Here is a 24,911-nt window from a genome sequence, read left to right as displayed (position 1 = left end):
TTTAATCATACATCATCTTACTTCAACAAACTAATTCCACTTGTAAATTTTTGAGTTTTTCTATGCCTATATGTATATGTGTACACCACATGTGTGCCTGGTTCCTATGGAGAACAGAAAAAGGTACTAGATCCCTGAACTGGAAGTTACAGATAATTGTGAGCCACCATGTGGGTACTGGGAATCAAACTTGAGTCCCTTTAAGAGTAGCAAGTGCTCTTAACCTGCTGAGTTATCTCTTCAGCCAAATGTAATATTTTTAAATTGTTATGTTTCCTTTACAACTAAGTAAGTATCCACGGTAGAAGTGCAATGCTTCAAGGATGTCTAATGGCTATTGCTAGCTTTTTCTCAAATACAGTATACAGAACTCACATTCGAAGTAACTGATAAACACTTCCACTTTTCTCTTGCCATGCTCTTAGTAAGACAAAAAATTTGGATTTCAATCTTCATTTTCTACAGAAATGAAACCTTTCTTGAAGAATTTAATATTCAGAAATTTAACTTTCAAGACGATATGAAAGCTCAGACACTGAAGTTTGTAACCGTCTGTATCAGGATAAGAGGCGGATAGCACCAACCCCAACCTCTCAGCTCACTATGAGTTCTAGGGGCAATGCTATGGAAACTGAACTGTTGCCAAGCAAGTGAAAGCCAAGCAACAAATCAGAACGAAAGTGTATCCTCTGACACACGTGTTTAGGAGTTCACACAGCTCAGTTTAGGAGTATTGGTACATTTGGCAAATATGTTGCTGAAAAGGAGGAGAGACAAAGTTCTTAAAAAGGTGACTGCAAGAAATATTCTTTCCCCAACCCCTTCTAAGCAAACTATGAGGTCCAACACAGTCCAGTGGGTACTGAATTTGTATTTTACTCTTAACTTTTGAATAATTCAAAATGACTATCTTTTGAAGAAATCTGGAGGATAATGATCAATTAGTAATCAGATTTCAATGAGATCAGATCATACACCTTATTACAAATACTGAAACAACAGCTATCAGAACATAAAATGTGTTATTCTGGTTTTACTATGCCAGGCTGAGAGCCAACGTGACAACACACACCTAAATCCCAGTATTTGGAAAGTGAATGCAGGAGGATCTGGAGTGAAGGTCATCCTGGTCTGAGTTCCCAAAACCCATATTGGGTAGCTCACAACTGTCTAAAATTCCAGTTCCAGAAACTCCCTCTTCCAGTCTCCATGGACATTATGTACACGTGGTATACATACACATGAGTAGTAATAAAAAATGTTTTAAAGATTTTTAAAATTTATTTATTTGTTTGTTTATTTATTTATTTATTTATTTATTTATTTATTTTCAGTTTTTTGAGACAGGGTTTCTCTGTGTAGCTTTGCGCCTTTCCTGGAACTCGTAACCTCAAACTCACAGAGATCCGCCTGGCTCTGTCTCCCGAGTGTTGGGATTAAAGGCGTGCGCCACCACCGCCCGGCGAAAATTTATTTTTAAGTATAAGTATGTATAAATATGTGCACATGAGTGCAAGTTCCCTTAGAGGCTCTGGCCTAGAGCTAGAGTTACAGACAGCTGTAAGCCACCTGATGAGGTTGCTGGGAATGAACTCAAGTCTTCTAGAAGAGCAGTACTTATCTTAAATGCTGAGTCATCTTTCCCATCCCAAGATTAAATCTTATTTTTATTTTATGCATTGGTGTTTTGCCTGCATGTATGTCTGTGTGTGAGGGTGTCAGGTCCCCAGAATTGGAGTTACAATTTTGAGCTGCCGTGTGGGTGCTGGGAATTGAACTCAGGACCTCTGGAAAAGCAGCCAGTGTTCTTACCGCTGAGCCAGCACTCCAGCGCCCCAAAATTAAATTTTAGAAAAAGAAAAATTGAGTTTCTCTGGAAAGGAGACACACTAAAGAATCAAACCAAAAAATCATGAAGCTCACACAGGAACAGGAAGTACCTCAAGTCCAGGAAGAGCAGGAAAACTTCAGAACTCATGGCTATCCAGGTATAATGCACAAGATGATTTGACTTAGCAAGCAGAACTTTCTAGCCCTGGACAAGACGCTACCTTCTTCGTACTCAACAGAAGTTAAAGCCCCACACGATGGCACATGTGCAACCTCAGGAACCGGGGGCTGCTACCCCAGACCAGAGCCAGCTAGCTATACAGTCAGACACTTTCTCTTTTTTAACTTAAAAAATTAACAAACAACAAAATCAATTGTGAGCCATCAAGATAGCTCAGCGCGTTAAGGCATTTGCAGTCCAGCCTTCCAACCTGAGTTTAATCTTTAGGACCCACATGTTGGAAGTACAGAAACACTCCTACAAGTTGTCCTCTGATCTCCACTCAGGTTACATGCATGTATGCACACACTAAATAAGTAAATATAATAAAGGAGGAACTGGGCTGAAGGACCTCAGTTGTTATAGAGTGCTTGCCTCCCATGAGGCCTTGGGTTCAATCTCCAGCACGGCAAAATCCAGGCATAGTTATGTACTCCTGAAAATCCAGTACTCAGGTCAGACAACTGGATTTGAAACACAAAGTTGGGGCTGAAGTCATGGCTAAACAGTTAAAAGCACTTGCTGTTCTTACAGAGAATCCTGGATAGCTCACAACCATCTGTAAACTCTAGGTCCAGATCTGATGCCCTCTTCTGGTCTCCACTGGCACCAGACACACACAACACACACACACACACACACACACACACACACACACACACGGTGTACACACATACATTCAGGAAAAACACTGGTACACATAAAATAAAATTCAAAGTCATCCTCAATTACATAAGACAGTTTGAGGCCAAGCTGGGATGTATGAGACCCTGGCTCAAAACAAACAAAAACAGTAGCTAAAGGGGCTAGAGAGATGGCTCAACTGTCAGGTACACATCCTGCTCCTGCAAAGGACCTGAATTCAGTTCCCAGAACCCATATCAGGCATTCACAGTTGCCTGTAACTCCAGTTCCAAGGGATCCTGTCCCTCAGCACCTCCACTCAAATGCACATACCTATAAAGACAGACATATATAATAATAATGATGAATCTTTTTTTGGGCGGAGGCACTGTAATACGGCTCAATGAGTAAAGGCACCTGCTGCCAAGCGGCATGAGTTGGATTCCTAGAACCCTCATGATAGAAGGAAGGAACAGACATCCAAAAGCTGACCTCAACACCCTAGCCATGGGACACACGCTTGTACATACACAAATAAATAAATAAAAATACTGAAGATCATGTTTTATTTGTATGTTTTTGTAGTACAATATTATTTTAAGGTGTGTTACTTTTGTTTATGTTGCATTTGTTTAGCTCTGTGAAGCTGTGTTCCTGTGCCTGTCTAACACACCTGATAGTCTAATAAAGAACTGCCCAATAGCAAGGCAGGAGAAAGGATAGGTGAGGATGGCAGGCAAAGGGACTATATAGAGGGAGAAATCTGGGAAGAGAAATAAATCTAGCAGCCAGAGAAGGAGGAGGACTCCAGAGGCCAGCCACCCAGCTATACACATTGAAAGTCATGGAGTAAGAGTAAGATACAAGCCGGGCGGTGGTGGCACACGCCTTTAATCCCAGCACTCGGGAGGCAGAGCCAGGCGGATCTCTGTGAGTTCGAGGCCAGCCTGGGCTACCAAGTGAGTTCCAGGAAAGGCGCAAAGCTACACAGAGAAACCCTGTCTCGAAAAACAAAAACAAAAACAAAAAAAAACAGACTGGAGAGATGGTTCAGTGCTCAAGTGCACATGTCTCTCCTGCAGAGGACGTGGGTTCAACTCCCAGCACCCACTTGGAAAGCTCACACAACCACCTGTGACTCCAATTCCAGAGGATCCAACTCCTCCTCTGGCCTCCTCAAGCACCTGCACACACACAGTGGACATATAAACAGGTACACACACACATAAAAATGAAATCTTAAAAAACCACTCTCCTCTCCCCGCTCAGAACCAACTGTGATAAGTGGACAGAAGATGAGGTTAAGAGACTTACCTGACTTCGTGGGTCACAGGGGTGGTTTTGGTTTTGACTGTCTGGTCGACTTTTTGAGATGGGGGTCTCATACTAATACCCCAAGCTAGCCCACACTGGCCTTGAACTTGCTTCTGCTTAGGCCTCTCCCTGGAAAAAACCTAAAGGATGTGATAATACTGTCTTCCAGACCAGGCAAGGCTAACTCAGCTGTTCTTCACACCATAGTGTCCTCATTCCAGTGCTTTTTATTTTATTTTAGATTTTTAAATTTTATTTTAGGGCTGGAGAGATGGCTCAGAGGTTAAGAGCACTGACTGCTCTTCCAGAGGTCCTGAGTTCAATTCCCAGCAACCACATGGTGGCTCACAGCCATCTGTAACAAGATCTGATGCCCTCTTCTGGCCTGCAGTCATACGTGCAGACAGAACACTGTATACATAGTAAATAAATAAATCTTAAAAAAAAAAAAAAAAAAAAAAAAAATTTTATTTTATGTAAGTGACTGTTTCCCAGACCTATGTATCTGTGCATCACATGCCTGCCTGGAGCCCTCAGAGTTCAGAAGAGGGCCCAATCCCCTGGAACTGGAGTTAGGGTTGACTATGAGGCAACATATAGGTGCTGGAATCTTTTTTTTGGTTTTTTTGTTTGTTTTGTCGGAGCTGAGGACCAAACCCAGGGCCTTGCACTTGCTAGGCAAGCGCTCTACCACTGAGCTAAATCCCCAACCCTGAGTGCTGAAATCTGAACCTAGGTCTTCTGAAAGCGCAACAAGTACTTCTAACCACTGAGCCACCTCTCCAGCCCTTTCCCATCTTTAAAAGCAAAACATGGGGGCTAAGAGTTAATAGCACTGGCTGCTCTTCAAAAGGACCTGGAACTGATTCCCGGAACCCACATGGTGGCTACCACTATCTGTAACTCCAGTTCTGGGGGATCCAATACATTCTTCTGGCTTCCGAAGGCACCAGGTATGCACACAGTGCAGACATACATGCAGGTAAAAACTTGTACACATAAAATAGTAATTTAAAAAAATAAGAAAAGAACATTAGGCCCAGAAACTTCTATACCAGTTAAAGCAACACAGGCAGTAAGTGTGTGTGTAATACAAAACAGAAATGCTCAAAATTCAACTGCGACTTGCCACTCAGTGAAGTTTTTTTCTTTCTTTTTGCAGTTTTGGGTCTTGTAGACAACAATTAAGTGCCTTACCACGAGCTATTCACCTCAGATCTACACATTACTTTGACTTGACAAAAACTTTACATTTTGGGTTGTGAGCCTAGCCTTTAACTGCTGAGCCTTCTCTCTAGCCCTACTTGACAAAATGCAACTCCCATCAGCCTCTGACAGGAAGCTTTTTTTTTTTTTTTTTTTTTTTTTTGGTTTTTCAAGACAGTTTCTCTGTATAGTTTTGGTGCCTGTCCTGGATCTCCCTCTGTAGACCAGGCTAGCCTTGAACTCAGAGATCTGCCTGGCTCTGCCTCCCATGCACCACCACCTCCCTGCTGACAAGGAGCTTTATTGGGAACAATCAATCAACACATATTTTGTATAGTGTCCGTATTATATACAGCAGGAAAATACACAAGAATGGCAAGAGACCATGTTTTACTGTAGCACACATGATGAACTCACACCCAGTTCAACAGGAACCCAGGAGGCAGCCACAGCTATTACAGCAGTGAAATATGCACTAGTTGATTTTATCTTGTTGTAGAATAATGTACCTTACATTGTTTTACATCTGAAAGAAGGAGGGAAGGAGGGGCTCAGATAGCCCAAGTTGCCTAGACCTTCCAAGCCCAACTTTTTACATTTCTCTAGACTGACACTGTTCAGTCGGTATGTGTGTAAATTTTAATAAATTTCATTTTTCTTTTCCCCAGCCTTTAGTTTAGCATAGCTCTGGCTGGTCTGGCACTTACTGTATTGTTCTCGAACCCTCAACAATCCTCCTGCCTCAGCCTCCCAAGTACTGGGTTTGCACCACCACCCCACCTAATATCAACTTCTTATATGTTTGTATATGTTTATGGTAGTAATTTCAAAGCAGTCTATATCTATATAATCTATATTCATACAGTTTTTCTTAAATTTTTTAGTTTTTCTAGGCTACAAGATTCACTTGTGCATTTTCTAACTGTCACAAAACTCCAAAATATAAATCTGCTTGTAGGCCATGCAGTTCAATCCTGTGCCACAAGGGTCAGCCGTACATACTACCCTGAAAAATGCAGCACAAGTATTTACTAAGAAATATGTATGTACACTGGTTTTGTTGGTGAAGGAGAGCTTACGGGAGGCCTTGAGTTCTGAAGGAAGAATGTGACTAACAAGAAAAGGAAAGAAATGTGCTGCACAATCCTGAGGTATCTAATTGCACCTGTGGAAGACTGAGATCATTTCATACCCTATTCAAAAATTTTTTTTGTTTGTTTTGCTTTTGTTTTTAAATCACTATCTTTCTATGTAGCCTAGGTTGGCCTCAAACTTGATCAATACTCTTGCTTCAGCCTCTTACAGTCCTGGGATCAACACATTCCAGAGGAGACAGAGATACCTAAATGTTAAAGAGCAGTCCACACTGCTTAAGTTACATGATCACACTAGGTGCTCCCTTAAAATAACCCCCAGTGAGGCTAGCTCAGTGGTTAAGTGCAATTGTTACTCTTTTGAGGAGCCAGGTTCAGGTCTAAGTACTCCACACAGCAACTGGAATTTCAGTTCCAGGGAGTCTGATGCCCTCTTCTGACCTCCTCCACAGGCACACGTGTGGTATAAATACATATATGCATGCAGTATACAATTAAATAAGATAAATCTGTAAAAAAAAAAAACCTTCCAGTACATTCTAAACTGTAAAGTTGCCTACAATTTGCCTCCAGTCACCAAGCTAGATTCTTCCCATTCATCAATTTTCACTGCCACTTAGAAGAATGAAATTCAACATGAAGCTAGCTTGGCAATTCTAAACATAAAACTCAGCTACTATGGTGGTGGACACACCTTTATTCCCCGCACTCAAGAGGCAGAGGCAGATAGATCTCCGAGTTCCAGGACAGGCAAGACTACACAGAGAAACCCTGTCTCGAAAAACAAAACAACAAAAATAAACAAACAAATAAACAAATAAATAAATAAAACCTCAGCTGCTGCAATGAAGCATGCCTGTAATCCCAAAACTTAGGAGGCTGAATATAGAGCATTGGAGGCTAGCCTGAGCTACACAGAAAGACCCTGCTTACAAATAAACAAGACACACAAATTGTCTAACCATTTAGGTCACAAGGAAAGAACTAACCTATGGATGCAACAAAATGTTGCTGCTAAGTGTTTTCCTTAAAGAGGTTTTCTGGTTTCATATTAGACTGAAATCTTTCTATTAATGATTATCTTGTTAATAAATTGCTCCTGACCCACTCTTAACAATGTCTCTTAAATGACAACCTAAGACTCAGTTAATAACTGCTTGGGTTCTGAATACAGAAAATGAAGATAGTAGCTTTCCCAGTGTGCCTGATCTAATAGTGTACCAATAAGTCTGGAATGAACAAGTGCGAAACTGACCTGGCACTGAAAGGTATTCTGCCAGTCTCCTGTTAGTGATGACAAGTGCATCTCTCTATCCACACACTCCGCCTTTCTCTTACGCACCAGTGGCAAATGCCCAACAGCACTTTAACCCCTTCTGAGAAAATAACTGACCACTCCCGGAATCAAAGCCTTCACTTTAATCTCTAATATGCTACTACAACTGCATGCTAGGCAGACATTAAACCAGAGCTTCTCGTCTGACACTGTAATTTGGGTCAATCAGTTAATAGCCTACCAACATAAACTGAAGAGGATTTGTTCTGAAAATACCAAAAGGTCTCAACTCTTGGAGATATGAACCGTAGAAACCAAGAGTCCTACAGTGACACTAGTCTGAGTACAATCCCCAATCAAGGAAATATTTTTATTCCTTCCTAATCAAAGAAATTAAAATCCTTCCCCCATACTCAAAATTAAAAACAAAAACTGTAGCCAGGCGGTGGTGGCGCACGCCTTTAATCCCAGCACTTGGGAGGCAGAGCCACAGGTGGATCTCTGTGAGTTTGAGGCCAGCCTGGGCTACAGAGTGAGTTCCAGGAAAGGCACAAAGCTACATAAAGAAACCCTGTCTCGCAAAAACAAAAACAAAACTGTATATGCAATTCTAATAAAAGATTAATATCCAAATACATGAACTTGCATAAACTTAAAAAAAAGGGGGTAGGGACCAACATCAATCATGATGGCACAGCTTAGACTTAGCTCTTGAAGAGGCAGAGGGGTAGGGTCAAGTTTGAGCTATGTATGAGATATTGTTTTTTAAAAAGAGCCTCCAAAAAGCCAGGTGATGTCAGTACACTCTTTTAATCCCAGCACTTGGGAGGCAGAAGCAAGCAGATCTCTGTGAGTTTGAGACCAGCCTGTTCTACAAAGTGAGTTCCAGGACAGCCATTGTTACACAGAGACATACTGTCTGGGAAAAAAAAAAAAAAAGAGCTACCAAAGAAGGACATGGTGGCTCACACCCACGTGTAACTCAATTCTTAGGAAGCAGAGGGAGGAACACTGTTACAACAAGTTCTAGGCCAGCCTGGACTACATACATAGCTAGTTCCCAGTCTGCCAGTACTACACAGCAAGAACCTGTTTCAAAATAGGAGCTTGGCACAATGTCTCACGCTTTTAATCTCAGCATTCAGGCAGGAGAAACAGGCAGATCTCTGTGAGTTCAAGGTCAGCCTGAGTTACATTGCAAGTTCCAGACCAACCTGTGCTACACAATGAGACCCTGTCTCTAAAACATTAATTAATTAAAACATATAATACAGTGAAAATTACCAACACTACAGAAAACCAGCAAAGGTGGGCTGGTGAGATGTCTCAACAGGTAGAATACTGCTGCATGTGCCTAAAGACCTGAGCTGCAACTCCAGAACCCACAGTAGGAGAATCAACTTCTAAAATCTGTCTTCGTGCTGGTTCTTCCCTGCCCACACGCAAATAATACAAATTAAAAAATAAATAAATAAAGAGGGGGCTGTAAAGATGGATTAGCATGCCAGGCGGTGGTGGCGAACACCTCTAATCCCAGCCAGGTGGATCTCTGTGAGTCCAAGGCCAGCCTGGTCTACAGAGCAAGATCCAGGACAGGCTCTAAAACTACACAGAGAAACCCTGTCTCGGGGGAAAAAAGAGAGAGAGAGAAATGGATCAGCAGTTAAGAACATTTGTTGTTCTTGCAGAGGACCTAAATTTGGTTGTCACAAGGTAGTTCACAACCATTTGTAACTCCAGTTACAGATGCATCAGGTGTCCCCTTCTGGCCTCCATAGGCACCTGCACACACATGGTAATATACAGCCAGGCAAAACACCCACACACATAAAATAAAAAGATAATCTTTTGAAATAAAGATACTGGGCATGGTAGCACACAACTTTAATGCCAGCACAAGGAAGGTAGATCTGTGAGTTTGGGGCCAGCAAGGTTTATAGAGTGAGTTTGAGGCCAGCAAGGTCTATAGAGTCTATAGGCCAGGGCTACATAGTGAGACTGTCTCAAAATGAAAAAGAAAAAAAGAAAAAAGAAAAAAGAAAAAAAAAAATATATATATATATATATATAAAATACCATGGCAAAAGCAGGGTAAAGAAAAGGAATTTGGGGCTGGGCATGGTGGTGCACACCTGTAACCAATACTCAAAAGGCAGAGGCAGGAACAAAGAGGCCACACTGGTCTACATACCCAATTCCAAACCAACCAGGGATACACAGTGAGTCCTTGACTTTATTTTATTTTATTCTATTTTATTTTATTTACTTACTTACTTATTTATCTATTTATTTGGGTTTTCAAGACAGGGGTATCTTTGTAGCTCTGGCTATCCTGGAACTCACTCTGTAGACCAAGCTAGCCTCAAACTTACAGAGATCCGCCTGCCTCTGCCTTGAATGCCAGCAAGCAGTCCTTATCTTTAAAGGAAAGAAGAAAGAAATCAGTCTACCTACCTATCTACCTATCTGGCTAGCTTTAGAATGTATATGCCTTATGAGTAAGAGAATACTTGTTCAAAAAGTACCAATGTAGATGGATATGCACAAATAATCATTTTTATATAAGGACTAATAACAGGGCAGAATGGTACACATTATATCATTATATCTCTCAAACAGAAAGACTGTCACAAGCTCAAGGCCAACGTGGTATATACCCATACTCGTACCTAGGAGGTAAAGACAGCAGGATCAAAAGTTCAAGGTCGCCGCGGTGGTGGTGGCGGTGGTGGTGGTGGTGGTGGTGGTGGTGGTGGTGGTGGTGGTGGTGCACGCCTTTAGTCCCAGCACTCGGGAGGCAGAGCCAGGAGGATCTCTGTGAGTTCGAGGCCAGCCTGGGCTACCAAGTGAGTTCCAGGAAAGGCGCAAAGCTACACAGAGAAACCCTGTCTCGAAAAACAAAAAACAAAAAACAAAAAAAAAAAAAGTTCAAGGTCACCCTCTGTTAGACAGCAAATTTAAGCATCTTGAGCTAAAATAGGGAAATAATTTTTAAAAACCAGAAAGGCTATGGAGAAATGGCTCAGTAGTTAAGAGCACTTATTCTTCCAGGAACCAGGTTTAGATCCTAGCACCCACATGGTGGCTCTCAACCATCTCTAACTACAGTTCTAGGGGATCCAAAGCCCTCATCTGATTTTTGTGGGCACTGGTAGCCATGTGGTGTACATATATATATGTGCAGATAAAACATTCATACACATAAAATATAGAGGAAAACTTTTAAAAAAAACTAATAAAAAGTTACTAAATATATTTACTAAAATATAAAAACATGTATAATCAATCATTTGAGTATGGTGGCACATAATCCCAGTACTTGAGAGAGAGCAAGCCAAGATCTTATTTCAAAGACGATCTGGGCTGCACATCCAGGCCTGGTCTCAAAGCAAAAGGGCAGGGGCTATGACTCAGGGGTGGAACAGTTGCCTAGCATGCACAAGACCTTGGGTTTGATCCCAGCACCACAAAAATCAATCCACTAATCAGTTAACAATCAGAGTTCCAGAATCCTTGAAGTATGCCGCTCAATTTCCCTTCTACAGGAAGTGGGTCCCCAAACAGCCCGAGCTGCCCAGAATCTCAGATCTTCTCCAACATCCACAGAAGAGAGAAGTTGCCCCAGCCGATGACTGGGTCAGCAAGTATCTAAAACCAGAGCCGTTCTTGTCCCTGCCCTCAACAGTCCCACTACAAGTGCACTGCCATCTCACGCCTTCTCCTTCACAGGTGTCACAAGCTGCGTGCACCATAGGTCCTGTCTACAGGAGCCTCTTTCCTCATTATCCTCACAATCATTGATCCCAATGAATCGTTTGCACATCTAATTTTGCCTGCTTCTTAGGGGATGCAAACAATCACAGAAAGACTACAACTCAATTCAAACTAATAATGTGAGGGGAAGGTTAGGCTTTAGCTGGAACTGATATGGCTTAGGTAACAATGGTCAGTCTTAGTGGAGAGCATTATTCCATTTGAAATGTTTTGTCTTGAACTCTTTGTTCATTTGTTTTATGACTTATTTTATTCTTAAATTATGTATGTTGGAGGATGGCATGTGCTTATTAAAAGTACAGGTGGCCGATGAGGTCAAATGTTGAATTTCCCTGAAGCTAGGTTTACAAGTGGTTGTAAGCCACCCAGTGTGGGTGCTGGGTACTGAACTCTGGAGCAGTATGCACTCTTAATGAGTGAGTCATCTCTCCAACTGCCCCTGACATGTTCTGAAGCAGGGACTCACTGCCTAGTGCAAGCTGGCCTCAAATTCATGGCAATCATTCTGCCTCTGCCCTCCTGAATTTGAGGACTACAGATATGAGTCACCATACCTAACTAATAATTCTGTATTCATAATTCAATCTTACCTTATGGTGATTTTTCAAAATAAAAAGGCACCATCAAATTATACCTAATAACTATCTTAGCATTTCAATTTTTTTTAAAGTTTTAACTCTTCTCTTTCCAAAATTCTAAGCATATTAGAGTTGATTCATACTAACTGAACCCAGTAACAAGGCTCTAAAACATAAGGTGTGGTCCAGATGGCCCTACCTTGAGATGGTTTTAATCACTGGGAAATTAAAGACAAATACAGGCCACTCGTAACTTTCTAGGCCTCTATTTCCCTCATGTAGAAAACAGAATAGCGAGGGCAGCACACGCCTTTAATCCCAGCACTCGGGAGACAGAGCAAGGTGGATCTCTGTGAGTTCGAGGCCAGCCTGGTCTACAGAGCGAGATCCAAGGCAGGCACCAAAACTACACAGAGAAACCCTGTCTCAAAAAACCAAAAAAAAAAAAAAAAAAAAAAAAAAAAAAACAGAATAGCTGCCGGGGTGGTGGCGTATACTTAGGAGGTGGAAGCAAGAGAACTAGGCCATCCTCAGCTACACAGTGAGTACAAGACTAGTAAAAGCTACATGAGAGTGGGGTGGGGGAAAGAGTGGGGGCTTAGCAGTAAGGACATCTGCCAAACCAGACTTAATCCTTGGGAACCACATGACAGAGAAAATCAATTCCTGAAGGTTGTCCTCTGACCTTCAAATGTGTACACTGGATGCCTGGATGGATGGATGGATGGATGGATAGATTTTTTTTTTAAGTACTAGTGGGGGAAGTGAGCTATGGAAGTAGCTCAGTAACAGCGTTCCTGCCCAGCCATAAGTTCAATTCCCAGAAAAGCAACAAAAGTTGATGAAAAGCAGATAAACACAGGTTCATGTAGCTGCTGCACAAGGCATAACACCTTTACAAGTCAGCAGACATGGTAAAGCCAGTGCTAACTATAAACTCTGGAGACAGACATAAGACTACCTCAAAAACAGTAACGAAAGTCTCATAGTGGGAGGTGTACTCAGTAGTGGAGCACTTGCATAGCACCTTTGAACTCTGATTCCCTGCACCTGTCCCAATTCTTTTTCTCTTCTGTGAAAGTCGTCATTTTAGCATGTCTGAACTGCGATAATAAAAACTAACACAGTATAAACTTTACATATGACACATATCTAAGAAAACTGAAGCCAAGCGTAACATCCTATCACTGTGCTCCTCTGGCTAAAACTACAAAGAGCATCATACAAATGACCAAAGAAATATACAGGCCAGAGTTTAGGATGTAGCCCAGTTGGTAAATTCTTGCCTAGCGTGCATTAAACCTTAGTTCAATGGCTAGCACCAAACGAAGATTGACAACCCCAACACTATTAGAAGTTAAAGAAGAGGACCAGTGAAATGGCTTACTGAACTTGCCACCAAGTCTAAGGACCTGAGTTCTATCACTGGAACCCACATAGTACAGAGAGACAATTCCCCAAAGTGTCTGTCCTCTAATTGTTTTATGGCGCGCACACACACACAACTTACAAAAAAAAAATTAAAAAATAATTTTTTAAAGGCCATGGACCTTCCCCTTAATGTTTACCAGCAAGAGGGAGGAAACATCTAGCAGTGGTTAACACACACCTTTAATCCCAGCATTAGGGTGGCAGAGGCAGGTGGATTTCTGTGAGTTCGAGGCCAGCCTGGTCTACAGAGTGAGTTCCAGGACAGCCAGAGCTAGAGAAACCCTGTCTTGAAAAGGTGGAAAAAAGAGAGAGAGAGAGGCAATATTCCCATTATTTAATAGAAAAACATTATTCACATCAAAATAAGAGGTACTCTGCTAATACAGAACAGTCAAAGGAGTGATAAAGTAAAGCATTCTCCCCTCGACTCTTCCTTAAATACTGAATCTAAGAGCTCACAGTCTGGACACCACATGTGGCAGCAAAGTCTGAGTCAAAGGGGGAGGCTGTGTGCTGAATTGTGTTTAACTCCATAGGGTCAAGACTTTCTTTGTGAACAGATAGTATTTCATCCCTAACTATGCCATGTCCACCAGCCTAGCATAGGCCTTCATTAGACTATAAGGACCAAGGAGCATTTCAGAACTATAGCACTCTATCCACCTCTCAGCTATTTATGAAGGATGACAGAATTAAATCCTCCTTGGGCAAGATAAGGTAATCTTAGTTTCAACCACTCTAGAAATTAGGTCAAGCTGAAGTCTACAAATAAGCAGAACAGTTTGAACAAAAATTATCATCAAGCTAGGCTTGAGGGCTCATGCCAATACGTAGGAGGCTGAGGAAGGAGGACTATCATGAGTGTGAGGCCAGTCTTCACTAAAAAGACTGTTAAAAAAAAAAAAAAAAAAGGTTCATTCACACATCTTACTTACTATTTAGGGTTTTTTACTTGTTTGTTTGATTTGTTTTTAAAGCTTTTTGGGCAAAATGTGATAGCTCCTGCCTGTGACCCAGAACTCAGGAGGCTGGAGAAGGAAGATCACCACAAGGTCCAGGCCAGCCAAGCCAGGACTACTTGGGAAGACCATGTCTTAAAGAGAGAGGGAGGGGGAAAAAGAAAGAAAAGCTTTCTGCTTACTCAAATTTTGGTAAGGAAACAAAATAAAAAACAAGATACTTTCAAAACTTAGGCAGAAGGATTTGAGAATGTAGCTGAACTGCGCATGGTGATGAACACCTTTGATTCCCAGCACTCAGAGGCAAAAGCAGGCAGATTTCTGGAAATCTGAGGCTAGCCCAATCTATATAGCTAGCCAGGGCTACACAATGAAACATGTAATTAGCATGCCAAGACTCTGGTACAATCCCCAGCACCAGAAGAAAAGAACAATGCATTCATCAGGAAGTAAGGAAAAGCAGTAATACCACCCTTGAGTTCACATTAGTCCTTGTTTTTCCTTGTGTGTGTGTTTACAGGAATATAGGGGCCAGAGGAATCTGGATGTTAGGATTTTTCTCTATGAATTTCCACCTTTATATTTTTGAGACAGGGTCCTCTCACTGAACATGGAAGCTTAAAGTTAGACATGTATGGCCCTGCCCACCTTTTTTGTGTATGTGCAAGGAATTTAAACTCAGATCTTCTTGCTCATAACAAGTGCTCATGCCCAGAGAATCTCCTTAGCCTTGCTTCTGTTTTTAAGATATGGCCTTGAGCCGGGCGATGGTGGGGCAGGCCTTTAATCCCAGCACTCGGGAGGCAGAGGCAGGCAGATCTTTTTGAGTTCGAGGTCAGCCTGGTCTACAGAGTGAGTTCCAGGAAAGGCGAAAAGCTATACAGAGAAACCCTGTGTCAAAAAACCAAAAAAAAAAAAAAAAAAAAAAAAGATAGATATGGCCTTGAGCTCATTAGCCTGCCTCAGCCTTCCAGGTGTTGGGATTACAGGTATATGTGACCATACCCGACACTCCTAACTTCTTTTAAGCTCATAACGACCCTGTCTTGTGGTGCTGGAGAGATGGCTCAGAAAGAAGTTAAGAGCACTGGCTGCTCTTTCTGAGAACTGGGGATGATTCTCAGCACCCATATGGTACTAACAACCATCTGTACCTCCAGTTCCAGGGCATCTGGTGCCTGGACTACTTAGTAAGTTCAAGGACAGCTCAGGCTACATAGTGAGACCCTGCCTCAAAAAGCATAAACAAGACAAAAAAACCTTTGATTTTACATTAAATAAAAACATATGCCGGATGTGGTGGCACAAGATTTTAATCCCAGCACTTGGAAGGCAGGCAGCTGTCTGTGAGTTCGAGAACACCGTTTCACCAAGGGAGTTCCAGGACAGCCAGGACTATTAACAGAGAAACCCTGTCTAGAAAAACAAAACAAAACGAACAAACAAACCAACATAACATGAAAAAATCACTTGGAAATAGTAAACAAATGTGTCCCAATGCTCAGACTGACAAAACAAGGTTTGAAATAATTTCACAGCAGTTAAATTCCTTTCCAGATTAAAAAATAATAACAATAATGATAAATTTAGAAATGTTAATGTAAGCCAGGCAGTGGTGGCACAGATGGATCTCTGAATTTGAGGCCAGACTGGTCTACGAAATTCCAAGACAGCTAGGGCTGTTACACACAGAAACCTTGTCTGGAGGGAAAAAAAAAAAAAAAAAAAAAAAGAGCCCCCAAAGAAGAAATGCTAATGTGAACAATCAATTGGCAACAAAGTTATGCAAAAGAACATTTACAACTGCCGGGCGGTGGTGGCGCACGCCTTTAATCCCAGCACTCGGGAGGCAGAGCCAGGCGGATCTCTGTGAGTTCGAGGCCAGCCTGGGCTACCAAGTGAGTTCCAGGAAAGGTGCAAAGCTACACAGAGAAACCCTGTCTCGAAAAACCAAAAAAAAAAAAAAAAAAAAAAAAAAAAGAACATTTACAATGCTTTACTTTCTAGACTGTTAAGTCTCTAGCAAATATATCCCCCATCAAAAGTCCAAAGACAAGCTGAGAATGTAGCTCAGTGACAGAGTGCTTGTCTAGCATATGTAAGGACCTGGGTTCAATTCCAGCACGACAGAAAATAAATAAAATTAACTATCACATCCTAAGATATACACTTGTACAAGATGTAAAAAAATATTAATGACCAAAATAAGTCCAAAGACGTTGAAGTAGGATGATGGCAAATTGAAAGTCCAATTTGTTGTGGATCACACAACAAATTTCAAGCCAGCCTGGAGTATAAAGGCACCCAGTGTTACAAAAACAAAAATGACCCAAGAGTTCAAAAATTATCCATTACACCTGATGTTTCAAAGAAGATTCTAATTCTAAAGGCACCAAGCACCCTATGACAGTGCAGAGATTAAGACATCTAAATCCTATGACCACTGAGTATGTCCTATCCAACATTTAGATAAACTTTCAAAATATGTAACAAAAATGTGTTTAAAAATGACCAAAGTTTCTGGAAGGTCTGCTCAATTCAGTATTTAAGAAGAATCTGTGAGAGAAACTTTGTGGCAAGCTTTATATTCTATGTATTACTGCAGATAGACTTGACCTACAAAATAAGGATAGGGTCAACTGTAACCAAAAAACAGTATGCTTCCCCTGGTGGCCAACCCAGGAATGGAGCCCTGTACAGAAGAGGAGGAAAAAAAAAAACAAAAAAAAAAAAAAAACAAAAAAAAAAAACCTGGCTCTGTCCTGTCACTCACAAATGAGAAGTGAGTTCCAGAAAAAGATGTGGGGAAAGGGGAAACCATCCAAAACACTAACATGAGTTTACAAAACAGAAATCGGGGAGAGGGGAGTTAGACTACATAAATGTGAGGGATTGGAGTCACAAATTTGAAAGTCATTTATTCTCGGGGTGTCCAAGCACTCACCCGGAATCCCTCTCTCCTGTATTTTCACTTTTACCTAAACAGAGTTCAGTACCTTAATAACAACTTAAAAGCAATCTCCTTTTCCAAGGGCCAGATCCTTGCAATTTTCTGCAGTCTTGTTTCCAAGGAAAAGCGTTTATCTTTTCAAACTAGTGGTATAACCTACTTAGAAAAAAACCCTCCTGTTCTTTAGCCCTCCAACCAGGACGGTTCACTCTAGCTGTACATGACTATCTTTTGAATTTTATTTCTGAAACAAAACCCACGTCCTTTCAAACATTTCCTGTAACAACCACCTTTAAAGACAGTCTCATACAGAGAAGGGATAGAATCGTGGGCATTAAAACCCGGCAAATTCCTTTGTCTGATAGGATTTTCTTCCCCTTGGTACCACTTTAAATTTGCTTCCACACAGATCAGCAGCAAGGGAAGTGAAATGCCCCATTCTTGGGGACAGGGATTTCTAGTAGCTGGAAACGGTCGGTTAGCTAAGGCTTTTTGATGGTTCTATTCTTTCACAACCTCTTCCTCCCCACCCCACCCCCAAAAAGAAAAAGAAATAAAGGAAACAGACACATTTACAAACAGATCCCAAAATAGCAGCCACAAGAGAGGCTCTCTTATCTAGGCAGATGCTCTTTGGAAAGCACACTTCTTTTATTACCTGATTGGAGTGGAGGGAAGGGGAGATCATTACTCCACTGGCCCTCAGAATGGGATGGGACGGGAGTCAAGAGGTAGCGAGAGCGCAGGGTTGGCAGGGTAACACTGGGAGACGGTTCCAAGTAAGAAGTCTCTGCGGAGCCCTGAGTCCGAGCGCCCCAGGACGCCAACTCTCCAGCACTGCCACCCGGGATCCCGTCCTGGCCCCGGTGCACCTCACCTGGACGCAGGGACACCACACTCCGGCCCGGCCAGGTGTGGCCTCCTCAGTGCCAGGGGCGCAGCGGGCCGGTACTGTCCCCACCGGGGCCCGCGGCCTCCCCGCACCCGGATCTGCAGCACACTCGTGTGCGAGCGTGCGGCGCCGTCTGCCCTCGCGCCCCGTGTGCCCCCGCGGACCGTAGGCCAACACGCACAAAACAAAGTTGTCGCCGGGCTCCCGCCGCTCGCTACTCACCGGGGTCGAAGTCGGGCACCGCCGCCTGGTACTGGGGTCCCACCCGCATGCCGCCGCCACCTGCGGGGAAGCAGAGCACGGCGGTCAGCGCGGGCGCGGGCGCGGGCCGGGCGCGGGGGCGGCTGCCACCTACCGTGCTCCTCGTCGCTGGACGAGCCCGAGCTGCCTTCCTCCCAGGAGTTGCTGCCGCTGTTCCCGTTGGGAGCCGCCGCCGCCAAACTTTTATTCTGGCCATTATTGGGGGCGGCGGCGGCCGAGGCGGCGGCGGCGGCCGAGGCGGAGGCGGTGCCGGCTGAGGCGGCGGCTGAGGCGGCGGCCGAGGCGGCCGAGGCAGCGGCCGAGGCGGCGGCGGCCGCCGTGTTCCTCCCTCGCCGCTTCCCTGAGACCTCGGGGCCCTTCTCCACCATGGCCGGCATCGGCGGGGCCCGGAGCCGGGCCAAAGTGACGGGGACCCCGGCTCGCGAGGCGCGGGCGGCGGGCCGCGGGCAGGGGGCGCAGGTGGGCGCCGGGCCGGGCGGGCGGGCGCGCGGGATCCGCTGGCGCGAGTTGGGGCTAGAGGAGGCCCAGACGGGCGGAGCGACGAGCCGCCTCAAGCCCCCGATGCCGAACGGAGCGCAACTTTGGCTCTCATCGCCGCCCGCACTTCGCTGGCTCTAACTACTCCGGGAGCCGCGGGCGGGGGGGAGGGGCGGGGCCTGGGCGGAGGAGGGCCGCGCGCAGCCTAACCCGTCGCGCGGAGGCTCCGCCTCCGTGCCCTTCCATTGGCTCTCACGGGATCCGGGCGGCCACAGGCCGCGTGGTAGGTCCTTGAGCGCGTCCGTCAGGCTACGGGGGCGGGAGCACGGGGAGGGGGGAGGCTCCGCGCTTCCGTTGGCCAGGTTGGGTTGACGCGTATCGCCCACTGTACGTGGTTTGAGGTTTGCGATCGCTCTACGCCCCATGATCCATCTCTCGAGGCAACAGCGAGGAGTTAGCCGCCCTGCTAGCCCCCTCCCCCTCCCCCGGCGCCCCGCTCCCTCCGCGCGCACCCCGTGGGCCCCACGCCACCTCCCCCAGGGGTCCCGCCGAGCGTCCCATCGGCTTCCCAAAGTGAATGTGCCCGACGGGAGAACAGAAATCGCGGGCAAGGTCGGGACTACTTTCCCCCTCGCGCGGAGGAGTACGCGCACAGTTTGAATGGGTTCTATACAAAGAGGGGAAACTAATTGGAAGAAACTAATTGCGCCCCCGCGTCGCCCAGGGGGATTGGGATGTACTAGGGCAAGGGAACCTGGGGACGAGGCTCTCAGGTGGCAGTGTCCCCCGAGGGAAGGAAAGCAGTTGTGCTAGGAGTCCATGGCGCTCCCCGCTAATTGGGTTGGGGGCCACTGGGTCCCCGCATTGCCTGAGGGGCAGCGGGAGGAGTCGGGACGATCGGCCGGGGAGGGCCTCGAAGCCGTCGGGGTGAGGGGAGGCGCCGAGCGGCCCCGGGGTGACGGCAGGACTTAGAGCGGCCGGGGGCCCCACCGCGGGGGGAAAAGGAAGGGGCTTGGGTCCCCAGCTCGGCGCGGGGGGAGGGTCACTTCCCGAGACCCAGGCCCTTCCCCCACCCCGCAGGGCCGAGGGCCTGAACGCGTAGGAGTCGGTGACACCCAGCCTCGGGCGTCCTTGTCCCTGGAGTGATCAGCGAGGGGCCGTCACTGCCTGACAGCTGCCTGTGGGGCTGGGTGGGCTGCCCCACCCCCCGCGCCAGCAGCTAGCCAGACCTGGGGACTATGCGTGAAACCATTTCCTTTTTAAAAAAAAAAAAAGAAAGAAAGAAAGAAAGAAGAAACACAAAAAACAGGAGATAGCTATTTTTCGTTTAAGTTACTTCAGACCTGGGCTTCATATGGGGACAGTTTTTACACCCGCTCAGGATATAAATAGCTTCAGGGAGAAAACGAGAGTTTTATGGTTTTAAAGCCTGAATAAATAAGCAGGGTTTTCTCTTACACGTTTTCTGCAGCGCGAATCATCACTTTAAACTTCGCTGAAGTGACTAGGTTCACTTCTAAGTAGCCTTTAAGAACAGGGCCCAGAGCCTCCCGGTAGCAGATCCCTGCCCCCACCAAGTTCCTGGTCTTGCTCTTGGACTGCTCTCTGAAGGACACCCCTCTACTGAGAGAACCCAGGGCACTGCAAGCATGAGCCTTGAGATATCTGCAAAACCAGAGGTGGGAACCAGGGGTGACCTTCTGGGACAGTACCTGGATGAAGCCATGACTTAGGCAGAGCTGAACCTTTGAGGCTAGAGGCACTCTGCCCTGCTCCTTCCCTGCCTTCCAAGAGGTACCAGCGACTGAGGTTAACCTACAGGGCACAAGGTGGATTTGAGTTACTTAGTAGGACAGATGGAATGACCCAACACAAGGGTCACCTTCCCTACTATTGGAACCCCAAGCTTTCAGCCGCTTCCTGGAAAATGCCTCCCCTCTCTGGGGTCAGGGCCAATGAACGGGAGCCCACAGCCTTTAGGCCGGGTAAGGCAAGCCTGGATCTCACAGCTCTCAGCTCTGAGCTACTATGTTGCACCCAGGGCACTTTGCCTGCCTCACCCTAGTCTAGGCCTTGATCCAGGGTGCCCTCCCCCACTCCACCAGCCATTGAAAGAAGGATGGGCTTGGGAAGAAGGAAGCTGAGATTCATGGGTTTATTTGAACTCTCTTCTACTACCTACCCCACCCTACCAGTCAGCCCTGAAATCTTGCTAGATTGTAACTGGGTGCCTCAGTGAACTTTCCAAATAGTTATTCAATTGGTTGGTTTATTGGATTTTGTTATTTGAGACAGGTTCTCCTTTTTCTTTCTTTCTTTCTTTTTTTTTTTTTTTTTTTTTTTTTTTTGGTTTGTTTGTTTTGTTTTGTTTTTGGACAGGATTTTTCTGTATAGCTTTGGAGCCTGTCCTGGAGCTCACTCTGCAGACCAGGCTGGCCTCTAACTCAGAGCTCCCCCTGCCTCTGCCTCCCAAATGCTGGGACTAAAGGCGTGCACCACTGCCTGGCCTGAGACAGGTACTCCTTTAACCCAAGCAAGTCTTGAACTCCCTATATAGCTGAGGATGACCTTCAACCCCCGATCCCTCTGCATCTGCCTTCCAAGTACTGGGATTACAGGTATGTGTTGCCATACCCAGCTTAATTTATAGTGTTGTTGTTGTTGTTGTTTTAAGGAATTTTTTTTTTATTTTATGTGCATTGATGTTTTTTCCATGGGTGTCAGATCCCTTGGAACTGGAATTACAGGGAGTTGAGAACAGCCATGTGGGTGCTGGGAATTGAACCTGGGATCCTCTTGGAAGAGCAGTCAGTGCTCTTAACCACTGAGCCATCTCTCCAGCCCTGTGGGTTTTTTTTTAAGATGTTATTATTTATATGTATGTGTGTGAGAGAGAACGGCACATATGGGCAGGTACCTGCAGAGGTCAGAAGAGGGCATTGGGGCTCCTGGAGCTGAAGTTACAGAAGCTTGTGAACTGTCCCACCTCGGTTCTAAGAAGCAAACTTGGGGCATCTGCAAGAACAGCAGTACACCATCTTTTTGGTTTTGGTTTTGGTTTTTGGTTTTTCGAGGCAGGGTTTCTCTGTGAAACAGTCCTGGCTGTCCTGGAACTCACTCTGTAGACCAGGCTGGCCTTGAACTCACAAAGATCCACCTGCCTCTGCCTCTCAAGTGCTGGGATTAAAGGCGTGCACCACCACTGCCTGGCGCAGTACACCATCTTAACCACTAGGCCAATCTCCAGCCCCATGGTTGTTGGGTTTTTTGTTGTTGTTTGTTTTCCCAGGACAGGGTTTCTCTGTGTAGCCCTGGCTGTCCTGGAACTCACTCTATAGGCCAGGGTGGCCTCGAACTCACAGAGATCTGTCTGCCTCTGCCTCCCTAAAGATGTGCACCACCACCTCCAGCTATGGTTGGAATTTTGAGACAAGGTCTCATATTGTAGGTAAGGCTAACCTCAAACTTAGAGCAAGCCTTCCGCTTCCTCCACCAAGTGAGTGGTGTGAAAATAAAAGCCACCATACCTGCTTTGTGTTTTTTTTTTTCAACAACTATGCCCCCCAACATACACACACTGCTCTAGTTTGACCACAAAGCCACATGGATACCAACTGGCCTGCACCCTGTTGGCTTCCTTATTCATAAAAACCAAGTAACAAGCCGGGCGGTGGTGGCACACGCCTTTAATCCCAGCACTCGGGAGGCAGAGCCAGGCGGATCTCTGTGAGTTCGAGGCCAGCTTGGACTACCAAGTGAGTTCCAGGAAAGGCGCAAAGCTACACAGAGAAACCCTGTCTCAAAAAACCGAGGGAAAAAAAAAAAAAAAAAAAAAAAACAAGTAACAACACTGGTTGGCTTTTTTGGGGTTTGTTTATGATTTCTTTGACAGGGTCTCAGTATTAGCCCTGGCTGGCCTCTGCCTCCTCAGTGCTGGTAGTAGAGGCGTGAGTCGCCATGACTGGCTTCCTGGTGGCTGTTTTATACCACTTCATCTCCTCCAGCCTCATGCTCCCTTCCTCTGCCATAAGAAGGCTCAACCTGAATGAAGGAAACCCTGTTTCTTATTGCTGTTGGGGTGGTGCCCACACCTAACTCCACGACGGGGAATGTGCAATCACATATTATGATACTCCACACACGAGTAGCCCTACTGAGTCAGTGTCCAAAACAACTTCAGCCCCTCCTCTCCTTACACCACCACAGCCACTGTTCCCAAGCTCCTAGGCCGAGATCCACCCAATGCCTTGAGGAAAGCTGAAGCCCTCAGGCAGGAGTGCTCCTTGAGTCCCCTACCTGACACATGTCCCCATCTTGCACACTCCCTCCTCAGACGCTTCCCGCACCCCTGCTGTCTTCCATACACTGCCTCCAGGCCTTCAGTCCCACTCCAGGTTCACACTGGACCAGTATTCTCAAAAGAGACTGGCTTCCTAGGCCCCCCTAGCCTTGGCTCCACTTCTCTGTCCCCTGGCCAACACACTCCTCAGAAGCTAGCCTACACTTGCCTCCTCTATTCCCTCCCACCACAGTCTTTCCTCACCCCCCCCCCCAAGGATCCTGTCTCCACCCCTTCCTCCCTGCTGCTCTGTGCAACAGCCAATTACTGGTAGCACTGAGCCTTCCAGAAGCACCTGAGCCGACCATTCCTCCCAGAAACTCCATGGTCTCCTGGGTCGGCCTCACTCTCACTTGTTCTACCTCACAAACCACTCCCTGTCAGTCTCCTTGTAGCTCCGCCCCTTCCTTCTAACCTATCATTTCCGCGGTTCCTGGTCTGTGCCTTCCTCCTCCCTCTGCCTGTAGTACAGTAGGTGCTCTTTAGCTGTTAAAGGAAGGCTGATATGAAGTACAAGCTACTGTGGGTACACAGAGCTGAAGCAAATTCCAGAGGGGAAAGGGGATCCCCTGGAACAAGTGCAACCCAACTGGGATGTTGGCTATATGGGGAACATCTTACTATTAGTCTAGCATTCTTCAAGGGCCTGCCCCACCCCCACCCCCAACATCCTCTTCCAATTGGTTGGCTCTGGAATTCCTGACCTACTTGTGACTCAGAATTGGGTGACATTAAAATGTTCCTGATCCCCTATCCATGAGTGAATGGCTCAGGCATAGGCATATGACACAGCCAGGACAGCCACCACCCTTTCTAGAACTTTTCTTAGAAGGCATCCTTTCTGAGGTCAGGACCTAAGAGAAGGAGGCCAGAGCCTCTAGGGCAGGCCTAGCTGAGTGAGGCAAGCCAGGATTCCAGGGTTCTCAGCTACTGTGATAACACCTAGGAAATCCTGCCTCCCTCACCCTAATTTGCTCCCTTCTCTAGGAAATCCTTCCCCATCCCTCCATCACTCAAAATGGAGGGTGAGCTTAGGCAGAAGGAACCTGAGACCCATCTGAACTCTCCCTACTGCCTACTCCATCCTACACTGCAGGCATGAAATCCTAGCCTTTAAATTGATTGATTTGGATTTCTGTTACAACTCTAGAGTCCTGAATGATACAAATGACTGGAGCATGCAGTCAAAAAGCTAGCTTCCCCTAAACAGAATCATAATAAGTATCTGTGTAGAGAGTTCTGGCTTTAGCATTGAAATCAAGAGCCCTTTTTTTTTTTTTTTTTTTTTTTTTTTTTTTTTTTTTTTGGTTTTTCGAGACAGGGTTTCTCTGTGTAGCTTTGCGCCTTTTCCTGGAACTCACTTGGTAGCCCAGGCTAGCCTCGAACTCGCAGAGATCCGCCTGGCTCTGCCTCCTGAGTGCTGGGATTAAAGGCGTGTGCCACCACCGCCCGGCTAAGAGCCCTTTTAATAACCCCTCAGTAAATACAATTATGTCATCATCTCAGCAAAGCAGATAAGGAAACTGAGGCACTGAGAGGTGAACTGATTTGCCTGAAGTCACGGATTTAATGAGTAGTGGAAAAAGGACACATCTAAGCCACAGAGCCATGAGGGGAAGGCTGGAGCCAGCAGCAAGGATACATGGGAAATTCCTTGTCTTGATTCTTAATAAATACAATGTTGCA

General features: G+C 45.5%; 1 protein-coding gene across 2 annotated transcripts in view; it reads right to left on the bottom strand.

The window, feature by feature from the left end:
- Positions 1-18,786, bottom strand: part of Rcor1 (REST corepressor 1) — an 88,431-nt gene extending 69,645 nt beyond the window's left edge. For both annotated transcript variants that reach the window (XR_009382722.1, XM_059278969.1), the window contains exons 1-2: positions 18,504-18,786; positions 18,371-18,430 (exon numbers count right to left, since the gene is read on the bottom strand). Coding sequence is in view for 1 of the 2 variants with exons in the window: in XM_059278969.1 (XP_059134952.1) it covers positions 18,371-18,430; positions 18,504-18,786 (343 nt within the window). In the remaining variant the exon portion in view is untranslated. The remainder of the gene's footprint in view (positions 1-18,370; positions 18,431-18,503) is intronic.
- Positions 18,787-24,911: the final 6,125 nt, after the last annotated feature.

This window comes from Peromyscus eremicus, chromosome 14 (genome assembly GCF_949786415.1).
Source record: "Peromyscus eremicus chromosome 14, PerEre_H2_v1, whole genome shotgun sequence".
Classification (NCBI taxonomy): Eukaryota; Metazoa; Chordata; class Mammalia; order Rodentia; family Cricetidae; genus Peromyscus; species Peromyscus eremicus.
Note: the sequence above shows the minus strand (reverse complement) of the source record. Positions and strands in the feature narration are given on the sequence as shown.